This window comes from Acomys minous, assembly GCF_964271855.1.
Source record: "Acomys minous genome assembly, chromosome: 2".
Taxonomy (NCBI): domain Eukaryota; kingdom Metazoa; phylum Chordata; class Mammalia; order Rodentia; family Muridae; genus Acomys; species Acomys minous.
Window position 1 is genome coordinate 122,283,989 of NC_140484.1, and position 19,692 is coordinate 122,303,680.

Genomic DNA, 19,692 nt, shown 5'->3' on the forward strand with positions numbered 1-19,692 from the left:
ACCTGGGAAAAATCAAAGCCACAACCGAGACACCACTTCACACTCTGCAAAAGGCCCTGCCTAGACTGCTGGAGGGAATCGAAACCAAGCAGCCGCTTTCGCAAACAGCTCACAGTGCCTCAAAAGGTTAGACATGGATATGAGGCAAGCCAGCAGTTCTACAGCGGGGCTCACTCCCCAGAAAAGCGAAAGCATTAAGTCCACACAGCCCTGCACACAGGACTAAGGCAGCATCATTCAAGTTGTACGCCTAGAGGGTCTGAGGCTCCAGAGCATGGGTTTTCTGATGTCAGTGTGCAGTGACACAGCAATGCACATGGTATCCTGAATTTCAAGCCATCAGCTAAGCAGAGGATCACTCACCGAGGACCAGATACTGTGTGACGCCACTGACTTGAAGTAACCAGAAAAAATACTGCAGACATGACACTGACTAGTGACTGACTAGAGCTGGACCATGTGAGGAATGGGTAGGAGTTATTAAAGGGGCTTCACTGGAGGGGAAAATAAATTTCTGGAATTGGCCACGGTGAAGGTTGAACAACTTTATGAATATACTTGAAACCACTATGCTTTTAAGAGGATGAACAAATTTATACTAGTAACAACACTACAATCGTTCTGAAGCAGGGTATATAAATTGCAAATGAGAAAAGCTGATGAGAGAAATTTTTAAAAATCAAAATAGGTTGAAAGAAATACCACGTTCATGGAATAACAACACAATGAATAAATCATAAATACACGCCAGTATATTTGTATCATAGAAAGCTAAGTAATAGAAAAGGAATGAACCAGTGATAGAGGTAACGCCTTGGGTGGATCAGCAGCATGCTTACTGTAAAAGGAAAGAAAAAGCCTGTGTCTGAATAATGCACTTCCATAATCCCACTGCTGTAACTATTCAAGTCCTCAACATGGCATGTACAAAAGCAAAACAGATTACCTGTTCCTAGGGGGCAGGAGATCTTTGTAGTGATGAAGCCATACTGTGTACAGACAGCAATGGGGGTTAAACAAGTCAATTCCTGAGGACAAGCTGCTAGGATTTGTACACACACACACACACAGAGAGAGTGCACTATAAATAGGAACACAGAGTTCAACTGGGAGCTGAAAACCACACTCACTTCCTAGCTTCACACTAGGCTCTCGCATTAGCCATGATGAGAAGAAGGCAGAGTGAGGGTGGGGGCACTTCTGCACTGCTGAGTCTATGAACTTCTCATTAAGAGAGAAAACCAAGCCAGGCGTGGTAGTGCATGGCTTTAATCCCAGCACTCAGGGAGGCAGAGGCAGGCAGATACCTCTAAATTCGAGGCCAGCCAGGTCTACAAATCAAGTCCAGGACAGCCAGGACTACAGAGAGAAACCCTGTCTCGAAAATCTAGAGGGGGCTGGGGGGAAGCACATTGCTCCCACAGTAGTTCACTAATGATAATATGCAGAATTAAAAAGCAAACAATCTGGGCATTGTGGCGCCCGCCTTTAATCCCAGGACTCAGGAGGCAGTGGCAGGCGGATCACTGTGAGTTCGAGGCCAGCCTGGTCTACAAAGCAAGTCCAGGACAGCCAAGGCTACACAGAGAAACCCTGTCTTGATAGATAGATAAATAAATTAATTAATTAATTAATTAATTAATTAAATACCAAGCAAGGTAGTGATATTAATAAATGACATCAATGATACCAGTAAATATGCATATTAATTAAAATGCTAAGATTTTCAAATTAGTTCACCAAATAAAATGAAATGAGAGACAAATAAACTGAAATGTTAAGACATACCAAGCCAAACGAAAAAGAATTCTGATTATAATTTGCTATGAAGACTGGCCTCAAACTTAGACTGCTCCTTCTGCCGCTGCCTCCTCAGTGCTAGGAGTAAAGGTGTGTACAGCTATGCCAAGCCCCTCAAATAGTTTAATACCAGAGACTCTACCTCAAGATGAAGATATTATCTATACAACATAATCACCAGCACAGAACTTAGAAATATCTTTCAACCCCAATAGTATAAAATACATTTTCAAACATTCGTAAAATGTTAGCACAAATTAAGCTCCACAACAAAACCTTATTAGGTTACAAACAAAGTAAACTACAGACAACATTCTCAGGTAAGAATACAATAAAATAGTAGTAACATCAATAGGTAATTATAGCAATAGGTATTAATAGCAAGTAGCACAGTCTATGATGGAGGAACTTCCAGAAAAGGACATTAATGAATCTACTATAATCATCATCTACAGGTTTATAGCATTGATGAGGAAATCTGAAGCCTTAAATATTAAGAACAACACAACCTTAAAACATGTCTGGTGGCACTCAGAGGAAGGATAATAGGTCACCAAGGAGAGACTTGATACCCTATGAGCATATACAGGGGGAGGAGGTCCCCCTCAGACACAGACATAGGGGAGGGGAGGGGAGTAGGGGGGAAGTGGGAGGAAGGGAGGAATGGGAGGATACATGGGATGGACTAACAACTGAGATGTAATATGAATAAATTAATTTAAAAAAATAAAAATTAATAAAAAAAAAAAAAGGTTCCTCCAATGTGATCACTTCCCCTTGGTGGGGATGCCCGGCAGCCCACAGAAGGGGAAGCAGGCTGTCCGGATGAGGCCTGATAAGCTGTGGCGATAGGGTGGGGGAGGAGGTCCCTCAGTCAGAGGTCATGGATAGGAGACTAAGGTAAAAAAGGGAGGGAGGGTGGGAAAGAGAAGATACGAGTGAAAGGATAAGAATTGTGATGTAATCTGAATAAATAATAATTAAAAATGAAAAAAAGAAAAAATATTTGTCAGAATGTAATTACATTAATCTTTAAAAATAGCTAATAAAATGACTGACAATGATAAAAAATAGAATATACACAACATCAAAGAATAACACAAACAAAAGCCAGGAATGATTGTTAGTCTTCTTATGTGTGAAAGCATTTGTAATTATGTGAGGAAATGTCTTGATAAAGTTTCAGATAGTGGGTCTTCATGTCTACAGCATGCTTCCACATGATAATCACACACAGCCAGATAGGTAGGTACATATGTGCACTCACATGCTAATGAGCACTGCTAACTGCTGACTCTGGAGGTTATCTGGGATTTCACCGGACCAGTTCCTGCTGAAATGGGCACATAACTACAGAAAAGCAACCCTACCTAAGTGCTGAAAGCCACACATGACACACTAGTTAAAGATGCTATTGAGAATGGGTAACATTTTCTTCAGTTGTGTAGCCACTGATGAGCTGCCCATGCTCCAGTACCTAATCTCCCAGCCAAAAGGAAAAAACAAAAAAACAAAAGCAAAAAAAGCTGGTTTAAAGTTTCACATCTGAGTATTCTCATGAACATGCTTTCAAAACCAATGCTCACATTTTAAAACTGATTCGAGGTGCCACCAGCAGACTAATTTTTTCATTACTCATAGGAAACAACAACAACAAAAAGTAATGTTTACCACACACATTCTAGGGTTTTTTTCATATGTTTATTAAATTACCTGAAAACATACAGACTATTACCACTTCCATTTTTCAGGCAAAGACTAAGCCGAGGAGGTGACACAATTAGTAGTGGAGGCAGACTGTTAAGCAGAGGCCGGCTCTGGAGACCCCACCTGAGCTCTGTGCTATGCTGTCCTTTGAGGCAGAATAAAACATGTTTTGAATTTTCAGACATTACAACATCTACGAGGTCTCTGAGTTTAACAATCCATGTAATGACAAATACCCTCTCTTATGAAAAAGCTTCAACACCAACTACCCTCTGACTCAACAGCTTAAATAATGCACTACAGATGGCATGAATGAGTTCACATGGAAAATTTTATGTGAATAACAATAAAAAAATTGTTCACAAGATTCCTTATAGAAAACAACTGGTACGACAGGTTAGTCAATCAGTCTGCAGCAGAGAGCAGACATAAGACAGCAACATAAAATTTATTAGCTTCCTTAGGTACGACGAGGGTGTGGAACTTACATATTCATGCTTTAAGTAGGCCTTATCACAGAACCTTCTATTACTTTAATAAAAAAGAAGCTGGTATTACTGTTCTCTATTTTTATATTTACATTTATTTTTATATTGCATATTTAAATATGTTTATATTTAGACAATAAACATGGTGGTCTTATAGAATCAATTTTTAATCAAATAACTGCAGACTGGAAGAAAGTATGTAGGGACGGATATTTTATCACCGGGCAATAATGAATAATGAGCAAAAATAAAATAAAACTCTCCCATGTAGATGTGTAAATTTTACCTGCTTTTCCTTTCAATTAGAATGGCCACGTATGAGGCTGGTAGAGCAGCACCAAAGCCGGGAGTCCATGAGTAGAATTTTCCAAGTATCTTCCTGAAATTCAAATTTGGAATTTTTGTATGAAATTCCTAGTTGGTCACTTCAGCCCTTGCAAACAGAAGTTTCTCTTCTCCACCCACCCTCTATCCACATGTTCTATAGCACCCCAAATTCGCCTTGTCACAGACCAGACTTGCAGCCTCTCTCTGCCAGCACTATGTAGGACACACAGTAAGTTTTCAGAAAATGCCAGTTGCTTCTCGAAGCATCGCCAGTGTATTGTTTTTGATACAGTACTTCTGGGATGCTGTTTGGCTTGGATTTTATTTGGTTTCTTAAGATAGAGTTTTGCTGTTATATACCATACTATCCTTAAAGTTACCATGTAGCCCAGGCTAGCCTCTGTCCCCAAGCAGTCCCCTGCCTCCTCTCCTGAGTGTTGTGTGTGCCACACACCAGACTCACAAGAGGTATTTCAAAAGGGATTCTTTCTATGCTTCACAGCCCTACATGGGGCTTATAGCGCTTGCTAAAGTATTTTCTGTTATTTAGTTTTATGTGGATACTATTTCTTACTAGTGTTTGTTACTTAAAAGCAGGCATCTGAACAGTTGTCAAAATATTAAATATGGCTTAACTGTGTATGTTTCCAAACAAATTTAGAGGCATGTGATATATGTTTTGAGAGCGGGGGGCCGGGGAATGGGGTGTCTTATTTTGTAGTGCTGGTTGACCTGGAACTCACCTGTCTAATCCAGGCTGTCCTGGTATTCTGAGCCACCATAGTGCTAAGATTAAAGCCAGGCGCCACCATACCCTGCCTCAGATATGTTTTTAATTCAAGACAGTTATGCTCCTAAGAATAGGAGAACCAGCCTCTAAACAGTGTAAGAAATGATTTGAACAAAACTGATCAGTGGCTAAATGATATATGGTAGGAGAAAAAAAAGAAGAAAATACATACATACATACATACATACATACATACATACATACATACATACATAAAGAGGGTAAGGGATAAGACAGGGTTGATGAATCTGAGAAAATGATCTTTTTAATTAGAGTTTGAATTTTAAAAACTACCATGAACACTTAAGCATTTATGAGACATTAAAGACCTGTTGCCTGAAACGCCTATATAGGTAGGTTTCCTTACAGGATCTACCAGGTTATTAAGTAAGTTCTCGAGCGAAGGGGGCTTAGCCAGACAGCTGCAGAGAGAACGCTGATGTTCTCTCCCTGTTGAATGCATTAGACTTCCACCACTTAACCAGACAGCTGACCGACCAGTGTGTGGGACAGCAGTTCCCAGGCCGCTCAGTGCCTGAAGTTCTAACAAGTCTTGGAACTGCCAAGCCCACAGGCTCAGGTTCCTTTCACAGATGTCCACGCTCTGGAGCATGAGCCCTCACTGGTTCCTGCCTCCACTATGTGACTTTGTTGCTTTGAATTTCTTGCCATTCCTAAATTCTGATCGTGATCAGAAATCTTGACTAACAATTTCAAAAATACAGTAGGCTTCAGAAAATGAATGATATATTGAAGTTTTTGCTGTAGAATCATGCCAATCATTTGAAATTTACATCATGAAACTAAGACCTAGGAGATAAATGTCATTTCACAGATTAGAGGGGAAAGAAAGAGAGTAACCTGGATAACAATGACATAAATAGATCTTTCTTTTGTAGTGTTTGAATGATAATTGACCCCATAGGCTCCTATATTTGAATGTTAGGTTCCCAATTGGTAGTATGTTCAGGAGAGATTAGGAGGTGTGGCCTTGGCGGAGGAAATGCGTCACTGGTGTGGGCTGGAAAGATGGCTCGGTGGTTAAGAGCACAGGCTGCTCTTCCAAAGGACCTAGGCTCAATCCCAGCACTCCCATGGCAGCTCACAAGTGTCTGTGACTCCAGTTCCAGGGGATGCAACACCCACACACAGGCATACATACACATACAGGCAAAACCACTGTACATTAAATAAAAACAAAATCTTAACTTTAAAAAAGCCCATACCAGGCCTGGTCTTCCCTCTTCCCCTCTCCCCTAATCCCACTCTCCCTGCGGTTTGTCCATCTTCTCTCCCCTCCCTCTTCCTCCTCCCTCTGTTCCTCAACAACCTGTGGATCAAGATCAGGATGTACGCTCTGAGCTACTCCTCCAGCGCCACACCTGCCTGCCACCATGTTCCCTGCCACTTTGATTTTGCACTCACTCACTCTCTGACACTGCATGCAAGTCTCCAATTATATGCCTTTCTTTATACATTGTCTTGGTCATGGTGTTTCTTCACAGCAACAGAACAGTAATTAAGGCAGTTCCCATTTCAGTAAAGAGGATTCATTAACGTGCACTGGTGATTATTGAGTACCAACCTTAAAACACAGAAGAAAGTAATGTACAAGGCGCCATTAGCAGTCAGGAAGGAGGCGGACTGGAGGATCTCAGGGAGCAGCTTGTACAGGTAATACTCCAGCTTCCGCTTCCGGAGAACAGCTGCAATCTGCAAAGAGGGAGGCTTTGTTATTTAAGCCAGCCAATTGTTTCCACTTAGATCCACTCTTATATTTGAAGCTACTGAATAAAAGCATATGTTGAAGACTAAAGTAAAAAAACTATGCCATTTTCCTGGCTCCTCTGAGGGAACAAAGTTTCAGAACAGCAGTTGCTTACATTCACTTCAGTTAAAAATAGTGACAGTATGGGGAGCTAACACGTGATAAAGTTAGCTCCAGGACAGTACATTTCATCAGCATCAGCATCAGCATCAACATCAGCATCAGCATCAGCACCACCACCACAGCATGGTCACAAGACAAGTGAGCTTCAAGTAGGTATGTGTAATAAAAAATAAAAGTAATAATAAAAATAATCATGATAAAAAATAATTGCAACATGGTTTACATGATGAGTAAGCTCCAGGGTCGGTACATGTAAAACCATAAAAGCAGCTTTCAAATGAAAAGCATAGTTTCAAAAAGAAAAGAGAAATCCCAACCCAAATAAAATCACACTCTATTGCAAAGCTCCATTAACCGTTACCAGCCCAGCATCCCCAGGGAACTTCAGTGATTGACACAGAAAGCTAAGCAATGATTCAGCGATTCAAACAGCAGCTGTGAGGGATAACGGTGGGGGGGAGGGGGAAACAACGAAGTTAATGACCTCTGGAATGCAAGAGCCCTGGGGGTAAAAAAAAAAAATTAATGATAGGCCAACAAACTGTGTCAGAGGACAGAGATGCTTGCCTCCAAGCCTTGTGATCTGAGTTGCATCCCCAGAACCCACATGGTGGAAAAAGAGAACCTATTCTACAAGCTGTCCTCTGATGGTGACATGGGAAAGCCCCAAACGGTACAGACATTTAAAAGCTAAAACTTTTAAGTGATTCACTTTTTAACCTGAAACTGAAAAATACTAACCTCTATGATTTAGTTCTTAATTTTACATTGAAAAAACCTATTTATTTGTTTCTTTGTTTTGTTTGGTTTGGTTCTGGTAAACTTTGAATTTAAGAGGATGATTACTATATTAAATTAAAACCAACAAAACCCTGGCATAGTAAAGTTATATAAAAATCACGATATAACTGTGAGCACGCTGTTAATGTTACATGGGAAGAAGTAAAAACTAATCATAAATGCTCATAACAGAGATCTAAACAGAGAGTGATGCTGTGGAGCTTTCGAATGCACAGGGCCATGGAGCGTCCTTGTAGTGAGTGTAACACAGGGCCATGCAGTGTGTGTAACACAGGAGGTTCAGGGAGGAGGGAGATGAGCTACCTGGCAACAGAATCCTCACAGGTGAGAGGAATTCACTGTCCAACCTTCTGAAGCAGTACACCAGGGGAACAAGGTTAGCAGAGCAAGATGAGGGCATTAGGGAGGGCGTGAAGCAAGGCAAGCACTGAGGGGAGAGCAGGAAGGCTCAAAGCCTCTCCATTCATCCCACATCTTTCTAGAGATAACAATTCCTGAAGCTGGAGACCAGCAAATCCAATGGCCTCTTCTAAGGTCTTATTTCACCCATGAAGTCTCTGAAACTGACCGTCTCTCCTATTACGACGAAACCACCCTCCATATAAAGAAAACAGGAAAAGGGAGGCCAATCCTATCTTCAAGGAATATAAAAGTCTGGGGGTGGGGGGTAAATAACAAACCATAATATGCAGTGTGGGAATACTAAGCTAGAGAAAGAAGGTGCTGATGATGAAACATGAGCAAACAAGAGACACGCTATTCCTCAGCTTCTCCTAACTGTGACAAGGCACCTATATTACACAGCTCACCAGGAGAAGAGGTTGCAGCTCATGGTTTCAGAGGTCTCTACCCAAGAGCTGGTTCTGTGGCCTTTGTGTGTTGTAAGGCAATATATTAGAACGGAAACATGAGGCAGCCAAGAAGAGAGGGAGAGAAACAAGAAGGGGCCAAGGTCCCAGTGTTCTCTTCAATGGCCCCAAATGAGCTAACTTCCCTCCATGTGCCCCATTACACCTTCCTCCGTCTCCCAATAGCACTCCAGTCAGAGAACTGAGTCTTCAACACAGGGACCACTGGGGTGATTCAAACCCCAAGCTACTGCACATGCCATGTTCATGAATTAGGTGTCAACTGTTCCCCTCTGTTGAATGCAGATCCAACACAACTCCTATCACACTACTAGAGTGATCTCTGTAAACCAAAACAGACTGTTCTGTAATTTACACAGAAAGCAAAGGAAGTAGAATTGCTATGGATAAAAATAAATAATAACCAGAAAAAGTAGCTACTGACCCTGACTGCACAATACTGACAATGCAGATAAACAGATGATTAGAGTACAAGACAGAACCAAGACGTTTGTCCAAATACTGCTAATTTTTATAAAGGCACAAAACAATTCCACAAAGGAAAGAAAGTCTTTTCAATAGGCAGTGCTGAAAGTAAGGGCCATCTGCAAGTTAGAACAAGAAAGGAGGATAGTAAACTAGGTTTCTTATTTAGTGCAAAAAGTAATTCTAAATGGATCACAGACATCATATAACAAAAAAAGTTACAAATGTTTTTTGGGGGAACAAGAGTTTTTAGAATTACACTAAAAATAAAAGGAATACTTGATAATTTGGATTTCACCTCTTGATGGAAGACCAATCAGAAGAACACCAGATGTGCTACAGAATAGGAGAACATAGAAAGTCCACATCTAATTAAAGACTATCACATATATATATCACATCTATTCATTGGTATATGTATGTATGTGTGTGTATATATATCAATAAAAATACAATCCAATTATTCAAGATAGGAAGAGACATTTTCAGGATAGAATACATAAATACCAGCAAATGATTAAGGAAATGTTAATTAAAATTACAATGAGCTATCATTATACAACTATTAGAATGGCTAAAAAGAAAAATGGCAGGATTGGGGAGATGGCTCTGGGGTAAAGTGTTCTCTATGCAAGCATGAAGACCTGAGCTCAGATTCCAGCATCCACGTAAAACACACTGCACCAGTGTTGTACATCTGTAACCCCAGCGCGGAAAGGCAGAGACAGGTAGATTTCCTGGGCTCCCCAAGTAGGCAGCCAGTCAAGCTGAAATAGAGCACTTCAAGCTCAATTTAAAAAAAAAAAAAAGTAAGGTGGAGAGGTGACAGAGGAAGACACCCGACATAGACTTTAGGCTCTGTATGTATATGCACTGGTGAGAACAAGAGCTTGCGCTCACTCACGCTCTCTCTCTCTGTCTCTCTATCTTCTCTCTGTATCTCTGTGTGTGTGTGTGTGTGTGTCTCTCTCTCTCTCTCTCTCTCTCACACACACACACACACACACACACACACACACGTGCTGCACACACCATAAAAATACACAACACACAATGACAATACCAACCACTAGCAACGATAGACAACCTGGGCACTCATTTGTTGCTGGTAGAAACATGGTATGATAAAGACACATTGGCGATTTGCTGAAAAACTAATCAAGCAACCGGCATCCAAGTAGTAATTGCTGTCCTAGATATTTGTTTATATCCAAGAAATGAAAATTCACGCTACCATGACACTTGTGTACAAATATTTAGAACAGCTTTGCTCACAACTGTCAAATTATAAAACCAGATGTTCTTCAACAGGTGGGTGGTTTAACAAACTGTGACAAGTCTATGAACTAACTACTACCCAGGTGGGGAAAAAGGCACAAATCACTGCTCTCAGTGTTGCTGAGGGAAGCTTCTTGTTGCACAGGGTAGTGGTTAATACAGTGCTCATTAACTGCTCAGATGCTGAGAACGCACAACTGTGAGCAGTCAGCCACATTAAACATCAGGTCCCTCTCCCCCTTGAAAGTTCAAGAAACATCATGCAAGAGAGAGGATCCAGACACAGCATAACTGTCACACACAAAAGCTCACAGCAGCTGTGGCTGGTTGTCCACACAAGACAGTCACAAGATCAAGAGCTTTAACCAGTCCAGCATGGAGGAGCAAGGGGCTGCCAATGTCTTGCCCTTAGCTGAGAGGCTAACGGCTACTGAGGGAATGAAGGGGTATTTTTCTTTAATGTTACAGATGACCATTAGTAAGCTGCCCACACCCCGGTGGATGATGCCATACACATGAGTATAATAAGAGCGATACTAATTGAGGTTAGTAGGTTTTTAATTTTTTGTTTTTTTAAACTACATGAAGTTGACAGGGAAGTTGGAGACATGTTGTAGAGAAAGGGGGAAGTTGGATGGAGACATGTGTGCTGGCTAGTTTTATGTCATCTTGACACAAGCTAGAGCTGTCAGAAAGGAGGGAACCTCAATTGAAAAAAATGCCCTCATAAGATCGGTCTGTAGGGCATTGTCTAAATTAGCAATTAATGGGGAAAGTCCAGCCCATCGTGGGTGGTGCCATCCCTGGGCTGGTGGTCCCGGGTTCTATAAGAGAGCAGGCTGACAAAGCTATGGCAAGCAAACCAGTAAGCAGCACCTCTCCATGGCCTCTGCATCAGCTCCTGCCTCCAGATTCCTGCCCTGTTTGGAGTTCCTGCCCTGACTTCCGTCAATCATAGACCACTATGTGGAAGTGTATACCAAATAAACCTTTTCCTCCCCATCTTGCTTTTAGTCCTGGTGTTTGATTAAAGCAAGAATAACCCTAAATAAGAAAACACATTTGAAATTTGAAAGCATACATTTTTAAAAGGAAAAAAGGCACAACACAATAAACAACCTATGCTAAGAGGAAAAGGCCAATTTCAAAGGACCACATGCTGTGCACCTCCACTTGTATAACACTGTTCAGAAGACCAAGTATAGAAATAAATAACTCACTGGCTGATGGAAACCAAAGAAGGATAAGAAGATTAATGTACAGCTATAAAAGGGCAAACTCAAGGATACTTTCCCTGGCAAAATTGTTCAGTGTCCTTTTTTTCCATGTGTATTGGTCTTTATGTACAGATTTTATACATAATCTGTGCATCAAATGCACGCAGTGCCCAATCAGGCAAGAAGGCTTGCCCTGGCAAAATTGTTCAGTGTCTTTTTTTTTTCATGTGTATTGGTCTTTATTTACAGATTTTGTACATAATCTGTATATCAAATGCATGCAGTGCCCAAGCAGGCAAGAAGAACGTGTCCAGTCCTTGTGTGTGTGCTAGGAATCCAATCCAGGTCTTCTGGAAGAGCAGTCAGTGTTCTTCACCACTTAACCAACCTCCATTTCCTATTCTGTGTCTTTGTGTCTCTGTCTCTATATACATTTATGTACACATAATATTATTGTATGCTCTGTAAAGATTCAAATGCTGATTTCTGTGCCCCCCATATCTGTTTTCAATCCTTGTTCTGAGAATCTGTTTCAATGTTGTATAAAAACTTTCGCTCCTCAGCTGTCACCTGATATCCCAATAAGGCAGCTTATAGCCAACAGCTGAGCAGGGAAGAGAATGGGGGTGAAGTTCCTGCCAGCCAGTGGAGGGGAAGACAGGGGGAGGAAGTAGGGGATTCAGCCACAGGAGAGGTCCAGGAGCCATGAGGAGAGAACAGCAGGAGCAGAGAAAGCCATAAAGTCCAAGTATCTCTGAGATTTATACTGGGATGAAACCAGATTAGTTTAGAGGATTGGAAGAATAGAGCAACATTGCTCACTTGTGCTGTAAAGCTTATTAAGCAAATATATTAGTCTAGTCTCAATTATTTGGGTGCTAGGTGGGTTAAGAGAGAAACGGCAACACACACACACACACACACACACACACACATTTTTTAAACTCCCACTAACACATCTGTGTGCCAGAGGTTGATGTCTGATGCCTCTTCTCAATCTCCATCTACCTTGCTGAGGGTCTCTCACTGAACCTATACTGGCTGGCCACTGAGTCCCCAGAGTCCTCCTGTCTCTGCCTCCCAGTCACTGTTATTACAGACACAAAGCTCCACGGACAGCAGTTCATGTGAGTGTGAACAATTCAAACTCAAGGCTTCCTGCCTGTTTGTTTGTTTGTTTCATACTTTTGAGACAGGGTCTCACTATGCAGCTTTGGCTATCCTGTAACTCACTTTGTATACCAGGCTGTCCTCGAACTCACAGAGATCTACTTGCCTCTGCCACCGGAGTGCTGGGATCATCACCCCGCTTAGGTCCTCCTGTTTATGAGCTAAGCCCTTTACCAACTGAGCTGTCTTCTTTCGTATGTTCTGCTCTGGCTGCTGTCTGGCCAGGGGATTGGGAGAAATGGGATATAAAGCTCATGGAATCACTGTCATTTCTTTAAGTTGTATGTGAATCTACATTTACCTCAGAGTAAGGAGACTACTTTGTTTTCAGAAGTGTACTTAAAAACACTTCTCACTACCATCAGGGAAGAACCCAAAGTCATGAAAATGAAAGGCCATAGGCAGTGCTGGTAGGAATGGGGCACAACTACTGTCCATACACATTGCTGAGGCTATTGTAAAAATTGTCCAGGTCCTGTGGAAAACTGTTGAATAATATGGACCACATCTAAGCTTACATCTGCTCTCATGACTACTGATCCTGAGTATATGCTCAGAGCATACACCTTCTCTCTATCAATAGACTATTCTCTAGCATCTGCTCAAGCCCACATACCAGTACAATCTAAATGTTCACTAACAGTAAGATGGGGAGATTTCCATCTGTACAATGCTGGTAAAAGCAAGCTGTAGACTGTTGAGAGAGAGGAAAACCTGACACAAGCTCAAGAAATCAGGACTTTATCACCATTGTGCCATTGTCCAGAGCTTACAGTCAGGGCTTACAAGCAGCTGAGACATTGATTCTTTGAGTGGTCTGTGTCCAGGAGAAGCCCGGAGTGCAGGCAGAGTGATCACAACTGTTTCCCAGCATGCAGCACTCTGCTCTCTGGATGCACACAGCATGCTACAGGATGAACAGCTTAAACCCCCGTCTAAGCAAACAATATACCAGCATCTGTGCTAATGGGCTAGTCTTGTGGTCACTTTTAAAACCATCATAGTCAGGTGTGACATCATCAAACACTTTCAGAAGCATCATTTCTTATATGAGAGACCTTTACAACATTCATATGTTCTGATGCAATAACTCTATGCTAATTTCTTGTGCACTTTTCAGTGTTCATCTAGAACTTTAGCTGAAAACAAGTTTATCATAAAATTATGGCTAAACTATATAAAAACACTTATTTATATTCATGTAATATTTTTAGAAGACTAATGATATCTAAAATAAGACCTATAAAAGGAAAAAAACTGCAAAATAGTAAAAGTCATATATCACAAATATAAAAATGCAATGCATTATTATCACTAAGTTGTGTATAAATTGCTAATTTAATTTTCTTCTTTTTGCCATCACATATTACAGGCATTCTACATAAAATGTGTTGTAATTTATCAGAACACAAATAGCTCAGGCTCTAAGACCAACACTTAATAAATGGGACCTCATGATACTGAAAAGCTTCTGTAAGGAAAAAGACTCCGTCAACAGAACAAAACGAAAGCCTACAGACTGGGGGAAGATCTTCACCAACCATACATCCAATAAAGGGCTAATATCCAAAATACATAAAGATCTACACCCAAGGGGGCCTAGAAATTAAACACCACCAAACCAAATAACCCAATTAAGAAATGGGGTACAGAGCTAAACAGGGAATTCTCAACAGAGGAAAAACAAATGGCTGAGAAGCACTTAAAGAAATGATCAAAGTCCTTAGTCATCAGGGAAATACAAATCAAAACCACTCTGAGATTCCATCTTACACCCATCAGCATGGCTAAGATCAAAACTCAAGTGATAGCACATGTTGGCAAGGATGCGGAGAAAGGGGAACACTCTTCCATTGCTGGTGGGAGTGCAAATGTGTACAATCACTTTGGATATCAATCTGACGCTTTCTCAGAAAATTGGGAATAGTGCTACCTGAAGACCCAGCTATACCACTCCTGGGCATGTACCTGAAAGATGCTCCACCACGTAACAAGGACATTTGCTCAACTATGGTCATATTAGCCTTATTCGTTAATAACCAGAATCTGGAAACAACCCAGATGTCCCTCAACAGAAGAATGCATAAGGAAATTGTAGTACATTTACACAATGGAATACTACTCAGATATTAAAAACAAGAAGATGTTGAAATCTGAAGACAAATGGATGAAACTAAAAATGATCATTCTAAGTGAGATAAAACAGACTCAGAAAGACATGTATGGTATATACTCACTTAGAAGTGAATTATTAGCCCAACATAGATGTCCTCTGAAAGTCTCCACTCAGTGGGGGATCAGTACAGATGCTGGGACTCTCTGCCTGATTCCAGGTGAGAGTGGCATAGAAGAAAGGGGGGAAACAGAAGGACCCAGAGGGTCCAGGAGCCCCACAAGAAGATCATCAAGGCTGACAAATCCAGACCCAAGAGGTCCTGCACACACTGCTAGACTAACCAAGGACAATCCATGCAATAAACTTAGACCCCTGTTCAGATCTAGCCAATCGACAGTTCATTCTCCACAGTTGTAGAGAGAGCAGGGACTGCCTCTGACATGAACCCTGGTGCCCCCGATATGCTCACTTCCCCTTGGTTGGGAGGCCTGGCAGCACACAGAAGAAGGGAAAGCAGGCTATCCTGATGAGACCTGGTAGGCTGTGACCATATGATGGGGAAGGAGGTCCCCTTCTGTCATAGACCTAAGGGAGAGGAATAGGGTAGAAGAGGGAGGGAGGGAGGAACAGGACGATACAAGTGCAGGGATAACAATTCAGATGTAATCTGAATAAATTATAATAAAAATTTTAATAGAAAATGTGATACAATTTATAGTAACAGGAAAGGGCCTAAGTATAAGAAAGTGAGGATCGTTTGTTATTAAAAATAGGACTAGAAAACAGCAATAACCACAAAGATATAACAAAAAAATCATATTTGACTTTTAGTTTCCACTCTATAATAATCTGTATGGAGGATCCTCGTTTTCTTCCTCTTTAAGAGTTCAATTTCCTCATTTCTTAAAAAAAAGAGGTTAAAAGACTAGAGCAATGGCTCAAAGGTTAACAGCATGTGCTACTCACACAAAAGACCTGGGCTTTGTTCCCAGGACCCACAAGGCAATTTACAACTGTCTGTAACTCGAGGTCCAGGTGATACGATTCCCTCTTCTATCATCCAGTGACACTGTACACACATCCATACATGCAGGCAAAAAACTCATATGCATAAAAAACTTTTTTAAAAAATATAAATCAGTCAATAATAAAGAGGTTAAATTAAATAACACAGTGGGTTCCTTTATCCACTTCAAAAACTGTGGTGATTTTGTTATTTGTTAAAATAAATTATACTGGAAACATCAGGTATCATCAAGTGCAGACACAATTAACAGAGCTCTCATACTACACACAAAAAGTCCTCCGAGATGGAGCTCAGAGCTAAGTTCCAAAACCATAAGATAGTAAAACATCTAAGACATAACCAAACACCTGTGTGAACATTACGAGCAGGTGTCAAGGAGTGGTGACAGCCTGAGCGAGCTCATGAAGGGCCAATGTGGACCACGCCAAACGGCACTAAATACACAGGGAGGAGAGACTAAATTGTGAGGTCACGTCCAAATTTCAAAGTTCCTCTCCAGGTGCTTTACCTCTAAGAAGGTCTCAGTATAGCCTTGGCCTCTCAAAGTGTAGGCACTGTAGACAATACACCTCCATGCGCTCAAAGTACCTGCCTACACACTAGCACTGCCTAACATCCATCAAGGCCATATGCACTTCACTTTATGAATTTATATTCCCTTGTTTTTCACTTTTGATTCCCATGAGATGAGTATCATATACTTTCCATAGAGATAGTATACCAATCAGTGTTGACATTGCAGACTTTGACCATGTACTATGGTCAAATCTAATTGACTCTCAAAGGGGCTAATCACAGCCTTATCCTGAATTAGTACCAAGCTGTAAATTAGCATTCATTTTTAGCCCAGAGGTTAATTATTATCTCTTCTAAATACCTCTATTTCTAGATGTAAACAAGTCTGGTTTTTTTGGAAACATAAAATAGTTTACAGTAACAGATTTTTTTGTTGTATCTATTCTTAAAGTAATCACTAGTAAATGGGTTTCTTTAAAGCAAGATTTCTCAACAATTCTACAGTACTGACATGTGTGGCCAGGCTGATGTTTTAGGAGATATCCTATGCATTGTAAGATTAATATTGTCTCTGTCCCCTCCTTTCTAATGTCACAAGATGCCAACAGCATCCTCTTGTTCTGAAAACCAAAACAAACAATCTGCAGACATTGGCAAACATCTCTCTACAGGTAAAGCTGTCCCTTTTTGAGAACAAATGCTTTAAAGAAAATGGCAAGGGTATCTTTCAGATTACTACGGTGTCTTAAATGTCCTCCAAAGCCATGTTAGAGGCTCCACCCTCCAGCCTCTCGCATATTTAGGGAGCATGGAAACATTAAGATACAAGACCCAGTCAAAGGCTACTGAGGTATGCTTTTAAGAACATAGGACACAGCTCCTTCTAATCCCCTCTCTGCTTCCGACTGCCATCACATGAGAAGTGTCCTCTGACACCTACCCACCATGATGCATTTGCTGCCTAATGAGAGGCCCAAAATGAACAGAGGCCAGCAAGCCTTTCACTGAAACCCCAAAAACACAACACAAAATAAGCCTTTCTTCATCTTAAGCTGAGTGACTGGGAGTTTTATTATAGTGATGCAAAACTCACACACAGAAAAACTGCCACCACGAAGTAGGACTGGAGCTGTGTCCGTGCCTAGACAATGTACACAGGACCATGGAGTTGGTTTGTTGAAGGAATACGAAAAGAAATTAGGAGGCAGAGGTGAGGAAAAAAGCATAGAATGGTGTAAGCAAAGATTAGTGCGTGCTTCTATGGGGCACATACATACACAGCCAAATAAAAATAAAAATAAAAATAAAAATAAAAATAAAAATAAAAATAAAAGAAGCCAAGTAGGAGCTGGGGAGATGAATTAGTAGGTAAAGTCACTGGCTGCTCTTCCAGAGGTCCCAGGTTCAATTCCCAGCATTTATATGACACTGCACACACATGGTGCACAGACATACGAGAATGCCAAACACCCATACACATAAAATAAAAATAAAAACTTTTCTACATTTTTTTAATAAAGAAGCCAAGTACTTTGCGTCCTAGCAAATAGGATGAAAATACCTTGAGAACATCTCAGAATTAAGCAGGACACCACCCACGCCATCACAAGCTCAAAAGTGCACAAGAGAGGTCTGTTTCCAGGACTTTTGGTTGAGACCAGAACTGCCGTGGGAACTGTCCTGTGCATAACTAGCATGAATGCAGAGGCAGCTGTGGGTCAAGGAAGAAAATGGGCACAGTATTACAGCTTGGGCTTCCAACAGACCACGGTGTTGCCCATACGACACTGATTTTTCAGACATGTAAGATGTGAGGATTACGGAGTCACATGGCTTCAAACAAAGTTTCAGAAGAAACCGGGGAAGCCAGCAGCATGTAGCAGAACTATGGTCATCATTCTGACAAAGCTCTGTGTGGAGAGATGCGTGAAGCCAAGGCTGCATTGGAGGCTCCAGGAAGATGGAGTACCTGAAATACAGCGTATCTGCCAAGAAAAGCTGCACGGGGCGTGCAGACAGCAGCCAGAATGGCTGTCAGGGTGGGGCTGTCCATGCCCTTGAGAGGATCTATACTGCCTGCCTACCCAGAGGACCAAAAATAGTAGGGCCAAGTGACCAAGGAGGTAAAGCCCAAAACTATTGGAATAATCTTTGTGCTTTTCAAATTAGCTAGCTGGGACAGAGCAGACGCCAGATACGGAGCTAAGATGTGATGCCCTCTGTTCTGAGATCTAGTCTTGCTCTGGTCTGATGCCTGCAGTTTATTCCTGAACACCTCCCTTTTGGAGTAGGAATGTGTATCTTGGAAGCCGATAACCTTGTTTTTCACATTGTGGAGGCCCACAGTTCATGCCTTGAGCCTCAGAGGAAACTTTGGACTTGAGACTTTTCAGCAATAGCAGGGCAGTTAAGACTGAGGGAACTCTAAGCCTGAAAGCATTTAGCCCTCTGAAAAGGACATAAGGCTCGGGTGCCAGGTCAGAATGAAATAATTTGGAACTTCAATGTCCCTCCAAAGATCCATGTCCTACTGGAAGGCGGAAGAATCTTTCACAGATCTGCAAGGTATAAGCTATATTATACAGGGTCTTGATGGCAAAAATGTCTTCTGCACCTCATAACTGTTTTTTCAATCCATATTTTACTGAATCCCAGAAACAGATCCATCCATAAAAAAGGCCAAGTATACACAAGACACACACACACACACACACACTGCTTCCCTTCAAGAGGGAATGCATCTGAATAACTTCCAACATTCCTATTTGTAAGGTTAAAATTACAAGCTTTAAAAGGTAAATGCAAATTTCTCAAAAGAAAAATGGTAAACCAAGTCCTATACCACATATATTTAAATATCTTTTGACAGTTTTCACAGATTTCACTTACACAGTATTCCAGAAGTGTCCCACAGCAAGCCATGAAGTAATGAAAGTGTGATTATTCTCTATTTATATAGGTGGAAATCACACTATTGCATAGTGGGGGAAAAAAGCCCTCAGATCATGTAAAACTGAACAGCCAATGTATCACAGTGCACAGCCTCATCAGATAAAGGCAACCAACTTATTTTTAAAAACCAAATAAGGGCCAAAGAGATGGCTCAGCAGTACTTACCACCAAGCTTGATGACCCAAATTCAATATACAGGGTGAAAGAATCAATTCCCAAACGTTCTCCTCCTCTGACCTCCACACAAATGCCATGGCACACAGACAGACAGACAGACA

The 19,692-nt window shown here is 41.2% G+C and overlaps 1 protein-coding gene across 1 annotated transcript in view; it reads right to left on the reverse strand.

The window, feature by feature from the left end:
• TMEM135 (transmembrane protein 135) overlaps positions 1-19,692 on the reverse strand; it is a 165,254-nt gene that overhangs the window by 132,651 nt on the left and 12,911 nt on the right. The window contains exons 2-3 of the mRNA XM_084759687.1: positions 6,698-6,825; positions 4,282-4,374 (exon numbers count right to left, since the gene is read on the reverse strand). Coding sequence (XP_084615813.1) covers positions 4,282-4,374; positions 6,698-6,825 — 221 coding nt within the window. The remainder of the gene's footprint in view (positions 1-4,281; positions 4,375-6,697; positions 6,826-19,692) is intronic.